Source organism: Alosa pseudoharengus, unplaced genomic scaffold (assembly GCF_046254945.1).
Source record: "Alosa pseudoharengus isolate Yale_2024_CS ecotype anadromous, Long Island Sound unplaced genomic scaffold, YU_APseudo_1.1 YU_APseudo_1.1_scf_1, whole genome shotgun sequence".
In the NCBI taxonomy this organism is placed as follows: domain Eukaryota; kingdom Metazoa; phylum Chordata; class Actinopteri; order Clupeiformes; family Clupeidae; genus Alosa; species Alosa pseudoharengus.
In genome coordinates, this window is record NW_027468564.1 from 30,270,535 (window position 1) to 30,286,594 (window position 16,060).

At 41.6% G+C, this 16,060-nt stretch overlaps 1 protein-coding gene across 1 annotated transcript in view; it reads left to right on the plus strand.

Moving 5' to 3' along the window:
- Positions 1-9,388: 9,388 nt before the first annotated feature.
- Positions 9,389-16,060, plus strand: part of LOC143132980 (polymeric immunoglobulin receptor-like) — an 8,093-nt gene continuing 1,421 nt past the window's right edge. Inside the window, exons 1-4 of the mRNA XM_076292826.1 lie at positions 9,389-9,558; positions 13,321-13,650; positions 15,161-15,472; positions 15,725-15,814. Coding sequence (XP_076148941.1) covers positions 9,510-9,558; positions 13,321-13,650; positions 15,161-15,472; positions 15,725-15,814 — 781 coding nt within the window. The 5' untranslated portion in view covers positions 9,389-9,509. The remainder of the gene's footprint in view (positions 9,559-13,320; positions 13,651-15,160; positions 15,473-15,724; positions 15,815-16,060) is intronic.

The window sequence follows — 16,060 nt, forward strand, 5'->3', positions numbered from 1 at the left end:
CTGGAAACACAACACTTCTGCTGCTCTTACATAACTTGCACCACTATGCCACTTTATTTCTTACTTAGGTCAAACAGAACTACCTCAGCCTCTTATTGGCCTGACTTTGCACTAGTATTTTATTTTATTGACTGTCTATGCACAATTTCAACCAAATTTTGCTGCTCTTATTTTTTCATTATATGTGCCCTCTTATTTACTTATTTACTTACTTTTTTGTTTACTTGAATGTTATGTTTGTCTGTGGACTTAAAATTGTTAAAATATGTCTTGTCTCCACCGTGGGATAGTGAGAAACGTAATTTCGATCTCTTTGTATGTCTGGAACATGTGAAGAAATTGACAATAAAGCTGACTTTGACTTTGACTTTGACTTTGAATATGCACCCCCAACTGAGTTCTCTCACTGATATATATAAAAAAACCATCTAAATATTATTACGGCTATGATTGAAATTAAATCCATACTGGACACTGATGTTGAACACTTGCTCAATATAGAACATGAAGAACATGGACTGACACTTGCCAGTGTCAACAACTGTTTTTTGGGCTTAAGTGAGCGCAACACAGCATGGCTCTTAAAGGGCTTGATCCAGAGGGAAAGACATTTTGGATGCAGTGACAATAAAGCCTATTATGGACCTAGGCATATTGTTGCAAAACAGTACATCTCCAAACGTAGCTCAACAGTCAATAAAAGTGGACTGTCAGAGCAACACAAAAAAGCCATGTTGAGTGTCCTGTTATGAGTGATCATGTAGCCACATCTTGAGTTGACCTAAGTGTTTATTTGATGTCTCTTTTCTTCTTGGTTTATTAGTTTGTATGTATGTATGTATGCATGTTGTGTTTCTTTTTTGCATAAAGAGTTGTCATGCTTATGGTGGTGGAATAAGTCCAGACCACGTGTGAAAAAGCCCACTTGTACACAGGAAGACACACACACGCACAGGCACACACACACACACACACACACACACACACACACACACACACACACACAGACATAATAGCCTGCTCTCTCACAGTGTGCTCAGTGTAACCCCTCGTCTCACTGTGTTATTGCTGGAGAAGCTGAAACAGAAGAGAGATCATCTGCGTCTCACAATGAAAACGCTCCTGCTGCTCATCACCTTCACGCTGATCCCAGGTCTGTGACAACAGAAATCATACTTCTCTTTCTGGGCTTTTTACATGGTTGGGATTTATGTGATGCTGCATTAACAAATGGGTAAACACACGTAAACAGATCCTCCTCTACAGCTGCTTTGTTGTACTTTGTCATCTCTACAGTTCATCTCTCGAGTGTTTGTCATGATAGACTAAGGGCCCGTCCCATTTCTCCCCCCTGAAAACTTCCACTTGGTTTTGATTGCCCTCAACATTAAAGCCCCCTCGACAAGGGAAGTGGAGGGTAAGATCTTTCCCTATGAATTGGGACACCACTATATGCAAATTAGCGTAGCGAACGTGCTCACCTACGTCACGCGCAGCGCCGATGTGTCTACCGGTCGTAGCCTGCTACTATTTTCATTCAGGAACATACCCGTTCCAGCGGTCATTGTTGTGTGGGCTGTGCTGGTTTATCTACGTCTGGATAATCAACAGATATTTGTGTTCATATGAACGCCAGAACACACACCTTAAATATTCACGAATCTACCCAGATCACATATATAACGTTATTTGATGGGCAGACTCTCTCAAAGCACTCAGCAGATATCATGAACATTGTCAGATAGCTTCGTGAGATATTTTCTAACATTAGTGTTTAAAACTCAACAGTCCATCAGATGTGCATCAAACTAACATATTCCAACATATGTCGAAATTTTAATATGCTTATTTGCGAAAATATATAAAAAATGTGGCCGGCTCGCTGAGCTCGCATGGTATCCTGGGTAATTTCATCTTCCACTTCGTTTTAAGCCTGCATCGGTCCTGGCTATATTTTGAGGGTTGATTTTAAGGGGAAAATAGCACTTCCCCTTGCTCCCTAAAGTAATGGGACACCCTAGCCCTACACGTGCACGCGCAAAAACAAGGGTTAGGGCAAAAATCTAGGGGCAGGAGAGGTATTGGGACGGGCCCATAGTGTAGGTATAGTATAGTATATACTCTTTTGATCCCGTGAGGGAAATTTGGTCTCTGCATTTATCCCAATCCGTGAATTAGTGAAACACACACAGCACACAGTGTACACACAGTGAGGTGAAGCACACACTAATCCCGGCGCAGTGAGCTGCCTGCATCAACAGCGGTGCTCGGGGAGCAGTGAGGGGTTAGGTGCCTTGCTCAAGGGCACTTCAGCCATGCCTACTGGTCGGGGTTCGAACCGGCAACCCTTCGGTTACAGGTCCGAAGTGCTAACCAGTAGGCCACGGCTGTAGTAATGTGTGTGTTAAGATAGACACACACATATTGTAAGTGTAGTAATGTGTGAATTATGATAAAACACATTGTAACTATGCATATCATAGCAGACCATATGTGTTAAAAGCAGATAGCAACATGTGTTAACAGCAGACAATGGCTTGTGTTAATGGGAGAAATGAAATGAACTGTGATGACTTTCCATAACACATAAACTCATCACATGACCATTCTGTGTTCTGTTGGCAGGTGAATGTTATCAACACTCAGACATCAGAGTTACAGCACAGTTAGGGGCATCTGTAACCATCACCTGTAGATATCCCAAGAGCTACACAAACAACAGCAAAAGCTTCTGCGTCCATGTGGGCAACTATTGCAGGACCCTGGTGTCATTGGAACATACATCAACAGAGACAAGAACAGGGAGACATTCACTGATCTACAACAGAGAGGAAAGGGCTTTGAATGTCACCATTGATGGGCTGATGGAGAACGACTCAGCAGTATATTGGTGTGCAGCCAGAACTACAGTGGGACAAATCACACTAGTCACAACAGTTGGTGAATATCTTTTTTATTACCTACCAATATGCACTCACTCAACTTAATAAATTAATAGATTCAATACATAACAGTACATTGTATTAACACCAAGTGTTACTAGGTGTAAAGCTGTGTAAAGCTGTTATTTGTACAACATGGGATAATTTGTGTGCTATTGTGCTCAACATTTGTCTTTTGGATAAAAGTACTTTGTTTATTTGTATTTTTATTCCTAGTTGTCTATGTGATTGCACGTACAGCTGGAAGTGTGCATTTCAGATGTCTATATGATCGTAGTTATGAACGAAACCCTAAACACTTCTACCGGGGAGAATGTTCCCGAGATGATTCTCCTCAACAAAAAGACGTCCTCATTCAGACCAACCACAGCGACATCCTCATCACTCAAGGGAGATTCTGTCTCTATGACAACACCACCGCTAGGGTCTTCACTGTAACCATCACTAACCTGACAGCAGAGGATTCTGGGAAATACTGCTGTGTTGTGAAGAGACTCGGGCTGACTGATATTCAAAAGGAGCACTTACTCATTTTTGAGGGTATTGTTCATATTTGTTATCACTTATATAATTGTTTCCAATACATCAATATATTAATACTCCAGTTTGTTGTTTGGGCTTATATGGGCTTAAAATATATACACGTTTTTGATTCTTCTACAGGTCTGGTTTTGGATAAATTAAAAAGTGTGTGTGTGTGTGTGTGTGTGTGTGTGTGTGTGTGTGTGTGTCCATATCAGAAAACATGACCTCTACAGAAATGATCTCTGGCTGGCGGGACCGTAATACGTCCTCTGTGAACATGACTGTGTTGTCAGTAACAGGAGCCGTGGTGATATTCTCACTCCTCATCTGCATCCTCAGCATCTTAATTATCTTCAAGTGGCAAAGGAGAGCATCTACAGGTACATGCCACATATGTACATACCACATATGTAAACACGCACACACACACACACACACACACACACACACACACACACACACACACACACTGACATACACACACACAAAATCACTCACAGACATACTTACAGACACACACACACACACACATTCACACACTCAATCACTCTCTCTCTCTCGCTCACACACACACACAGCGGCATTATTTTCCAACCCCCCCCCCCCACACACACACACACACACACACACACACAAACACACATACAGACACAGACCACAGACACACACACACACACAATTTTAACACCCATTAGGTGGTTTAGGGGACCTTACAGAGAAAATATGATGTTTGGGAGGAAACATATAAAATGCAAATCCTGTGGCTGTGAAGCTGTGAAAATGAGCAGACCTATTAGACTGCAGCAATATCTGCAACAGTCCAACAGCATCAGGCCTAACAGGAGTCAGCCAACGCTCAAGCAAGTTAGTATTTCAACTACAGAGACCTGACATAGGCAGATACTGAGTTAGTGTTTCATCTACACATATATCAGACATAGACAGATATCAAGTTCATATTTCATTTCAATACCTAACACAGACAAATACCAAGTTAGTATTTTATACACACATAGTCTTTAAACGTTCAAAGGTTGACTAGTGGGATGCCTTGTAACTTCCAAACAAAACAAAAGTCTGTTGAGAGAAGAGAGAGATGTTGTGGGTGTACATCTGTGTGTAGGGTGAATATGAGTTGTCAGCATACAAACTGTGGTGAAGAAAGTGAACAGACACAGTCACAGAGCTTGGTAATTGTTTGTGATTTTTGAAAGACCTCCTGTGTGACATCACAATTCCCTTTCTTAGGTTCCTCCTCCTTCTTGGTAAACAGGAAGTGTGGTGACCAATCAGAGGACAAGGTGAGGGGGGAAGTCCTCACTTCCTTTCCAATTGGCCCTTGGCCATTAGAAAACAGCTTGTCCTTCAATGTAGCAGAACTTAAATAAATAAGTAAAAGTAATTTTATGCTGAAATGGTTGTACATTGCTCATTATGAAACTATGACCTACCCATATAGAGTGAGTTAAAGAAAGAACATGTCTGCTATGAAGATATCATAAAACAGCTGAACAAGGAAAAGTCCTAGAAAATCTTTCTCTCTCTCTCTCTCTCTTTCTCTCTCTCCCAGACCCCAAACCCCAGACCCAACACTGTATATGCTGTCGCTGGGTTCCCCAAAACTACATTTGAGGAGGACTCACCCTACTCACTGGTTCAGCATCCCAAACCGGATTCAGTCAACACCGTATATTCCTCCCTGCAGTTACCAAAAAACACTCCCAGTTCCCCTGAGGCTGAAGTACCCAGAATCCTCTCTGTTAATCTATATGCCAGTTATGAAACTTCCTCAGTTTCTGAAAATGGTATGTCACCTGGAGACACACATCTTACTGACTGAAAGGATCCATCATGTATAAATTCTTATTAGGTGGAAAGACTTTGTTTAATTAATCTGTTTGTGACTTGCTCAACACATTGTTTATTTACTTACATCTTTTTTGAGATATTGCTGTTATGAGTGATGTTTTGTGCTCCCAGCACAATGGTTTAATTGACACACTGTCAATGGTTGTGTGCCTCTGATTCACGTCTTTCATATCAGTCTGCAAATAGTCTGCAATTGAGAGCCAAATTCAGCACATAATAGGGCCTACACTGCTATGCAACACCAGACACTTTCTAGTTGTTTCTCGGTGGAAGCTTCAGAACGGTGACAAATGATTGTGTGAAGTTTGTTTTCCTTTTTTTTTGCAAGGAGCCGTAAAACAAATGTGATAATGTGTGATCCGCTGATCATTATTGAAAAATAAGTCCCTTCAGGATGAAGCAAGAGTTTTTCGCCCCATTGGCATTTATTTTCTGATAATGACTGGAGGATAGTACATAGGTTATAAGCTATGATTCTGTCTGCTTTACTTATTAACATTGAATATTTGAATAAATAATGATGGCAACAAGATTTTCATCTAGGGCCCTATTTGTAAAAGTGGCATTGAGAATTTAATTTTTTTTTTTTTATTTTATTGACAAAGATATTCATATATATATATATATATATATCTGTGTACAGGACATTCTTAGGATATAGTTACATTAATAAAAATAGACTAAGTTGTCATAAAGAGGGCTTCTTTGTGTATTTATTCAGAGGTCCAGTCCTAACACACACACGCACACACACACACACACACACACACATACACACACACACACACACACACACACACACACACACTCACACACACACACAATGTCTCACCTCACCCATAAGCACAATGTCTCACCCATAAGGTGGTTTAGGGGATCTTACAGAGAAGGTATGATCAAAGATCCTTCCGTATGATGTTTGGGGGGAAACGTCTAAAGGTGTGAATATCACAATACATCTTCATTTGTTCATTTATCAGCCTCAGGCCTGACAGAAAGTCGGAAAACCCCTAGCAAGTTAGTTTTTCATTCCATGGTATGATTTGTGCATACAGTATGCGTGGACACACACACACACACAACCCACACACACACACACACACACACACACACACACTCACACACATTCAGAGCACACCATAATGATATTGTCCTCTGTTGTCAAGATGTAGGGGTGCAGTTGAGTGTTCTTTGACTTTAAAAGCACTCCTTGCACCTGTGCACACTTCTGGGGAGAGAATGCAAGAATACAAGACAGTGGACACGGCTAGACCTGTATGCTCCAAGTACTGTAGTTCATCTCAACATTACCAGATGCATATGAAAACCACACGCCCACACACACAGACATTAACTGGTCACTTTGTAACAGACTTCTTTTTATTTTCATTTGCGCTCGCTCAGTGCCTCAGCACTGGTTTGTGGCTTCCTGTTTCTATCTCCATCTCTCTCTCCCCATCTCTCTCTCTCTCTCTCTCTCCCCATCTCTCTCTCTCTCTCTCTTTCTCACTCTCAAACAACAAACACTCCACTCCACCGAACAAGCTGACCTGTACTCTGGTGATATAAACAATTAATTTGACATTTACATTTACATATGTCCATCACACTGTGTCCAAAGTCCAAAGTGACTTACATATGTCAACTATATTAACAGCTATTGCAGGGATTATCAGAACCCTCAGACTGTTTTATGATGCTGTCATAAAGTATTGAAGGTGATGCATTGTCAGTGACGCATTGTCTTTTTAATCATTAACTATATGATACAAAGACAAATTTGCCCTCATCTTGTTTTTATGTCTTCCTTGTATTCACTAACTTCACTTATGAAAATGTAGCTTTCTTCAAAGCTTCTCAGAGAGGGGTTGATTCTGAAAAGAAAAAAAAAAGATTCTTCTATAAGAGCCCCCTCCCCTCCACCACACGTTCTACTCCCTCTCTCTCTCTCTCTCTCTACTCCCTCTCTATGTGAGAGGAAACAAACGACTGGCCTGCATCGCTGATGTGAAACTGGCCCCTCCCTCTCTCTCTCTACTCCCTCTCTCTCTCTCTCTCTCTACTCTCTCTCTCTCTCTCTCTTTCTCTCTCTCTCTACTCCCTCTCTATGTGAGAGAGGAAACAAAACGACTGGCCTGCATCTCTGATACTGTGAAACTGGCCTCTCTCTCTCTCTCTCTCTCTCTCTACTCCCTCTCTCTCTCTCTCTCTCTCTCTCTACTCCCTCTCTGTGTGAGAGAGGAAACAAAACGACTGGCCTGGCCTGATACTGTGAAACTGGCCCCTCTCTCTCTCTCTCTCTCTACTCCCTCTCTATGTAAGAGGAAACAGACGACTGGCCTGGCCTGATACTGTGAAACCGGCCCCTCTCTCTCTCTCTCTCTCTCTCTACTCCCTCTCTATGTGAGAGAGGAAACAAAACGACTGTCCTGTACTGTCCCCCAAATTCCTGGGGGTGCACATCAGTGAAGACCTCTCCTGGACCACCAACACTGCATCACTGGCGAAGAAAGCTCAGCACCGCCTGTACTTCCTGCGGAAACTCAGGCGAGCAAGTGCTCCACCAGCCATCATGACCACATTCTACCGAGGCACCATTGAGAGCATCCTCTCCAGCTGTATCGCTGTGTGGGGCGGAAGCTGCACTGAATACAACAGAAAAGCCCTGCAGTGCATAGTGAACACAGCTGGAAGAATTATTGGTGCTTCACTCCCCTCCCTGAAGGACATTTACACCTCCCACCTCGCGACCACAATTGTGAGTGATGCAAGTCACTTCGCTCACAATTTGTTTGATCTACTGCCCTCTGGGAAGAGGTACAGAAGCCTGCGCTCCCGCACCACCAGACTCACCAACAGCTTCATACACCAGGCTGTTAGGATGCTGAACTCTCTCCCCCCTCAGCTACATAACATCCTGGACTTTGGACCCACAATGGCTGCCTTGCACTACTCCACTTGCACTACTCCACTTGTACACTTGCACACTTTGCAACTTGTTGTTGTTGTCCTGTTGTCCTGAAAACACTTCTGAACACACTTCTGCTGCTCTTACATAACTTGCACCACTATGCCACTTGCATACTTAGGTCAAACAGAACTACCTCAGCCATTTATTAGCCTGACTTTTGCACTATTATATTGACTGTCTACTGTATGCACAATTGCACAATTTCAACCCAAATTTTGCTGGTCTTATTTCTTCATTGTACAGTATGTGCCTTCTTATTTTTACTTTTTATATTGTTTACTTGAATGTTATGTTTGTCTGTGGACCTAATTGGTAAAATATATCTTGTCTCCACCGTGGGATAGTGGGAAACGTCATTTCGATCTCTTTGTATGTCTTGACATGTGAAGAAATTGACAATAAAGCAGACTTTGACTTTGACTTTGTACTCTGGTACTGTGAAACTGGCCTCTCTCTCTCTCTCCCCCTCCCTCCCTCCCTCCTCTCATTTATATCTTGAGGAAGTGGAGGGTGTGAGCAGACGTTGTTGTGACCATGATGTCACTGCAAAGCCAGACCTAGCCGAGCTCATTTGTACCCTCGTCTCACATTACCCTCTCAACCCAAATGTGTTTCCTTTCTGATAACTGTTACATTGAGGAAAATGCTTAACATTAAAATATCAAACTAAATAATGATGTAGTTAACATTTGTAAACTGTGTGTGTGTATGTGTGTGTGTGTGAGTGTGTGTTTGTGATAGATAGATAGATAGATAGATAGATAGATAGATACTTTATTGAACCCTAGGGGATCAATAAAGCTTGCTAATGGTGATGTAAAGTATGTGGTGTGATATAGTAGACCAAAACAACAACATCAAGTGTGGTAGTCTGCATGTCTGAAAGGCACAGTGCAGGTTTTGACCTCAGATTGGCTGCAATAACAGGATGTTCTGCCTAATGTAGTCACAAATGCAGGCCTGTGTAGTCACAGTGCAGGCCTGTGTGGTTTTCACACCTTCTATTCTGTTTAATGAAGCAATGGGTACACCAGCTGACCACTTTCTGTATTTATAGATAAAGAACAAGGGCACACACACCTTCTCAAGCACTCTCACAAAGGCAGTCTCAAATACAGACAGATACAGACAGGCTTAAAACAAACAAATAAACAAACAAATAGATACTAACAGACCCTGTGGATTCTGCACCTCATCTCGCGATGAACACGCCACTCCTCATCCTAACCCTCACCCTGCACCTGATCTCAGGTAAGCCTCTTGTTGGTCCTCACAAAACCCAGACGAGTCAACATCAGTCTGTGAGTTCTGTTCAAGACATATTTCCAAAAAATATGCCTATGTATAAACACTCACGCGTAATACCAGACTGGTTCAACATCTCTGATGATGTTTTTTGTAACATCCCTATCACCCCTGATGTGCTCGTGGATACAGATAGAAAGGAGGTGCTAGTCCTGGAAATATGGTGTGTTTATGATATGTATATGAACATAGCCTTTTTTTTTTAAATGTAAGGGTATTTTCTTACGGTAGTGAGTAATGTGTAATAGTCATTTTTGTAGGGATGTCCGATATTGGCTTTTTTGCCGATATCCGATATGCCGATATTGTCCAACTCTCAAATTTCGATTTCCGATATCAGCCGATACCGATGTCGATATGTGGGTTATTTTTCCTCAAAACTAATTTAGGTAACATCACATATCTCCTGTTGTGGAATTAACACAACATGCTTAATGTTATTGTGATGCACCACTGGATGCATTCTTGAATGCAACAAGGCTTTCCAAATGTTAACATTGTCTGTGCAAAAATAAGAAAAATACTTCAACTTAATTTAGGGAAAAAGTGCCATGTTTATTTTTTATTTTTTAATTGTCTCAAACAACAGTTTGGATTACACTCTCCCTGAGATAATCTTGACAATGCCCACAACAAATAGGGCAAATTTGACTTCTTCACAAATGATAAAATAGCCTGGCAATTTGCCATCCCCTTGGTACGCTTCGCTTCTACAAGGGTCTGGGATCTCGGCTATTGACGAACGTTTGCAAGCTGGATGCGTGGACTCTGTAGAAGTTTGAAACGATTGGATCTGATTTCACCCAATCGCTAAAGTTTGGCCGTGACGTATGTTATGCGCCAGCTCGATCGTGAAGTAAGCTACACTACAACACTCAGAAATTGCCCACAACAATTATCATTCCCCACCAAAGCGAACAAGATGGATGTAAATGACCATGCCAGCTTTGTGATACAAATGTAAGAGTTAGTGGAAGAATAGCAAATAACTATTCAACAGTAAGGTTGAAGATAACATATTGTAACGCCGATGAGAAGTTAGGAGACGGGGAGGCTGATATATCGTTCCAAAACTCCGGTAGTTTATTTCCTATAGATGTACAGGCTAGTGCACGGGCAACAGGAGGTATCCACTACAAAACAACAAAATGATCGCTGATAAATCACGGTCTCAATCACTCGTCATTCACACTCATCGGCCAACAACACAACGCAACACAACTCAGTCGCACGTAATCCACTTCTACTCTGACTAAACTTAGACGTCTTAGAACCCCCTATTCTATTCCCTCCCCTTAGCAATCGCTAACCTATCCATACACCTAAATATTCCCTCCCGGACACCTCCCCCCAATCAAAACACATCAGAACTCATTGACACATTCCATGACACAGGAGGAAGAGGGAGACACAAACACTCGCGCACACACACACGCACACGCCGGGAACACAGAAAGCCCAACACTGGGGCAAATAGCCTCAGCGATACAATATCATCACAATTGTCAAAGCTAGATGTGATCATCATTGAAAACACGCCGCTTCATTCATACCGGGTCTGCCGCACATGCTGTAATTTAATATTGAGGCTACTGCGCGATACAAATCAAACGTTTCCCAAATCCCATAGGGAGTAGGGCCACGACATCTTTGCCCGAAATAAAATGTGTTAAACACTCTTTTTGTTCGGAGTTCAGTTCCTGAATATTTGGATGCGTAGCCAGCACGGACTGAATTGCTTCATTAACTTATGCCATTGCCAAACTCCTCGAGGACTACAATTCAAACGCAGCGCAGAATCTCGACGTCGTCTCTCACAACTCCCGCCTCCTGCTCGCTGATTGGCGCGGAGTCGAATCTACCGCTGCGAACGCGGCCAATGGCCGGAATCCCAGACGGAGTGGTGGAGGGAGATGAAAATCGAGCGGAAGTACGTAGGAAGGCAATTAAGCCAGGCTAATGATAAAACATTGTACCTGAACAACTATGTGCAACATAACAGAATGTAAAGCCAACTAAAATAACAGGCATAGTGTATGACAGGCTACCCTTTTTCTGTGTTAAATGAGCCTGCATTTGTAGGATGCTTCATGAACTGTTTCTTTAACTAAAACTCAATCACCTTAATTGAATGAATGCACAAATATGAGTCAATTACAATGTGGCAAGCAACTATACTGCACAATTTTGAAAACATTTGTTTGAGCTACAAAAAATACTTCAGGCTTGAGGTGAAGTACATAACGGGCCATACCCACAATCAGGCTTGTAATTTCACCATTTTAGGGGCAAGGCCACTTGGCCTTCAGTTGGGCATATTTGGTGGGGGGCACAAAGGCCACATGTCAGGGCACCAAGGCCAAAGTTAACTATACAGTAGTAGGCTATAAAAATGATCAAAGTTGTATTCACTGCAGTAGACCTGCATCACTGTATACAAAAACATAAAACATTACATATAACTGTAAATCATCTGATCATCTAATATTTTCAGATATCTAGGCTATATTTAACATTTATTTTATATTTGGCCTGTTATGAAATCATGTATTGAACAATTTAAGCACAGCTCAGCTTTAAGAAACTCAAATAGCCTAGATGCATGCTTAGCATTTTGTGATCATTAAGGCTACTTTCACAAACTCTTACAGTCAGCTGTCCTCTGATTTACCGATATCTAGGCGACATTTGTATATTTGTTTTGTATTTGGCCCGTTATGAAATAATGTGGAACAATTTAAACACAGTGTAAAACTTAAATCCCAAATTTGGAGACATCCATGTATGTTGAAATTTACTGCAAATTCAAAACGGGATTAGTCTGGAACGGCTAACTGTACAGGGGACTGATTTACACCTTTCTGTTCGGTAAGGTCTGCTGTTTATTCTGATATATGGTTTGTCATATGTTAAACGAAGGGTTCTGAAGTATTCCACCGAGATGAATGGGTAGGGAGATGGACGCAAAACCTTCAGTAGAATTTATGATTGAATGATATTATTTTCTTTTCATGCGAACCGTTCACCACAGCAATTAGTGGCATCGTTTAAAAGCTGAGAAAAAGCTCTTTCATGTGATACTTGTGATGTCTGTGTGATGAGTAGGCTACTTCGCGAGTAGTTCAACTGAGAAGAATGGGTTAATTTGGACGCACTTTCTTGCGCTGTCACTTTTATCCACTGCATAATTTGGCCATAGGCTAAATATATATCGCTATTAGTAGGACGCAAAGCAGAATATTTAAAGAAGGGGGCACCAAGGCCACCGTGGCCTGTAAACCTCTGATTTTCAAAGGGGCGTCACGGCCAACTCAAGGGGCTACGACGGCCATGTCCAATTCCAAACCACAGACATAATGTTGAAACAGAGCGAGCAAGTTTGTTACTGCAGCCATCCACGCTTGTTTGTATGCTTCAAGAGGCAGCTTGATGAGGTCATCATCTGTGCGCCGGTAAACGCTTCAGGAGCGCATAGGCACTATTTGGGTGTAACGCAAGCATTATTTTATCGGTTTTAAGGCAAAAAAAATCCGATAACGATATTAACAGATATTACATTTTTATGCTAATATCGGGACGATAATATCAGTGGGCCGATATTATCGGACTTCTCTACATTTTTGTTTAGTAACGACCCCCACACTGGTGCTAACAAGTTGCAAACTGAAACAGATATTTGCATACGTTGACTGATATTTGTTTTTTCAGGGGATTGCCGGGCGCCAAACTTTGGTTCTCCAGGAAACACTCTTAATGTCAGTTGCCATTATGCAGCCAAGTACGCCAACATGCAAAAGCATTTCTGCAAGGTCATGGAGGATGGGCAGTGTAGCATGCGAGTGTCCAGCCGGGAGAACATCTCGGACACTACACAGAACCACAGCCGGTTCTCCCTCACCGATTACCCGCAGCAGATGAACTTCACCGTCCGTTTGAGCCACCTGAGAGCTGAGGACACTGGCGTGTATCTGTGCGGAGCTCAGAACCCAGAACCACCATTCAACAGAGTGCTGGTTGGAGACGAAACACACATCATTGGTAAGTGTGTATACTGTTTTTTTTTTAAATCAGTATAAGTATAAGTATATATACTCTTGATCCCGTGAGGGGAAATTTGGTCTCTGCATTTATCCCAATCCGTGAATTAGTGAAACACACTCAGCACACAGTGAGGTGAAGCACACACTAATCCCGGCGCAGTGAGCTGCATGAAACAACAGCGGCGCTCGGGAAGCAGTGAGGGGGTTAGGTGCCTTGCTCAAGGGCACTTCAGCCTAGCCTACTGGTTAAGGTTCGAACCGGCAACCCTCCGGTTACAAGTCCGAAGCGCTAGCCAGTAGGCCACGGCAATCAAGTTCCGGTCCTTTATTATGATTGGCTGAATCACGTTCAATGTAGGGCTGGGCGATAAAACGATAGCGATATGTATCGCAATAGACATGTAATCGATATCAATAAAATATACGTTCGATAGAACATTCGATAATTAAAAGCAACACACGCCTCCCGTTGTCCATAAATAAATAGGCTATATTTTGCATTGTAGCTAGTATGTGCAACTCTACCAGAGTAGGCGATAGAAGTAGGCCTACCTCAACATAGACTCGAGTCCTTGCCCCTTGCGCTCTCTCTCTCTCTCTCTCTCTCTCTCTCTCTCTCTCTCTCTCTCTCTCTCTCAAAAGGCGCATCCCTTCTCAGCATGCACATGTTATCCAAACATTCACAATCGTGCAAGACGACTGGCTAAATTGCTATTAAATCCGGTTAGCGTCATTAGCACGCTGCACGAATTTGTTCAAAACTGTTGCATTCAAATTGACTGCTAAATTCTAATCATCTCAATCCCGATGCAAATGGAAAACTATTTTCCAAGACTCAAACGGGCCTGTCCCAAGGAGAAAAAGAATTAATTTGAAACTTAAACACACGCGGGGAAACTGAACAGTCTAACCAGTAGACTAAACTAGCAAATTAAGCTACTTTGTTTACAATATTTCCAGGCTTCAACCAGTGCTGCTTTTCATTCAGACTTATGTGCACATTTATTTATTTGAGTGTTTTTCATGATTGTGTTGCCATTTCTTTTCCCTGTTTGCTTTGATTGATAACTGAGGTGATTAAAATCAGAGGAAGGTTAAGTTTAAAATAAAAGTGTTTAAATTGAACTTTTTTTCCCCTTCTGGTCCTTACCTCAAATAGATTAAAAACAAAATCAATAATTATCGATATCGACTGATATTAAATACTTATATTGTGATACAGTTTTCAGCCATATCGCCCAGCCCTAGTTCAATGCCATTGTATCACCCAGCACAACCCTTCACGTTGACTACATTTAATTCTATATTACCATGTCATCACAAATTAATACTGTGCATCAACGTTGTTTGCCAATCATTCTGATAGAAGAAATATATTTGGTGGAAGAATTATTATCTCTGAAATCGTTACATTTCTCATTGCTGTGCTTTTATTTTATGAAATCTTGCCAGGTATGTAGTATACTCTTGTGTATTTCTCACTTTTTCCATTATTCAATTTACAAAAGTGAATCCAGTGATTGGACACAAAGGAGACGAAGCCAAGCTCCGTTGCCCATATGAGGTCGGACACCAGACTTACCTGAAGTACCTATCCCGGGGGGAGTGTGCCAGCACAGGATATGTTCTCATTAAAACGGAGTTAAGACGCCAGGCCCGGGCTAGTCAGGGGAGATTCTCTTTGCAAGACGAGAGGGAGGGCAGAGTCTTTTCTGTGACCATCAGCAACCTGACAGCTGAGGATTCTGGGAAATACTGCTGTGGAATCGAAACACTGGACAATGATGTCCTAATTGAGCTGCTTTTAACTGTAGCTCTAGGTGTGTAAATTCAGATCAATGTTCAGATAAAGATGACATTTTTAATAGATAGATAGATAGATAGATAGATAGATAGATACTTTATTCATCCCAATGGAAATGTCTGAATATTAAATAATAATAATATATTTTTTTTAAATTTAAAAAACAAAAAACAAAAAAACAATTGGATATTATACAGTAAGTCTCTAAAACATACTGTCAAATCATCCATTGTTTCTGCGCCTTTTTGACCCAAATTTTTGTTTTCAGCCTCCACATCTCCCAGCCACACTTCAGGCCCATATACATCCAGACCATCATTGCACTCATTGCCAGCAATTACAGCTGAATATCTTGCCGGTAAACACAATTTTATGGACTGTTTATGGCCATCTTAAAATACTTACAGGAAGTACACTGAGTATGACCAAATAACTCCAAGCATTGTTTACACAGAAACATCTGTCTGCAATTTGCACTGGCAGTTATTCTACCGGTACAAAAATCTTATTTGTTGCGGAGAACATGAAACATTTTCATCAACACATTGCTCTACCCAGAATACCACAACACCAGTTCTCAAATTCGTATATGAATTTGTTTATT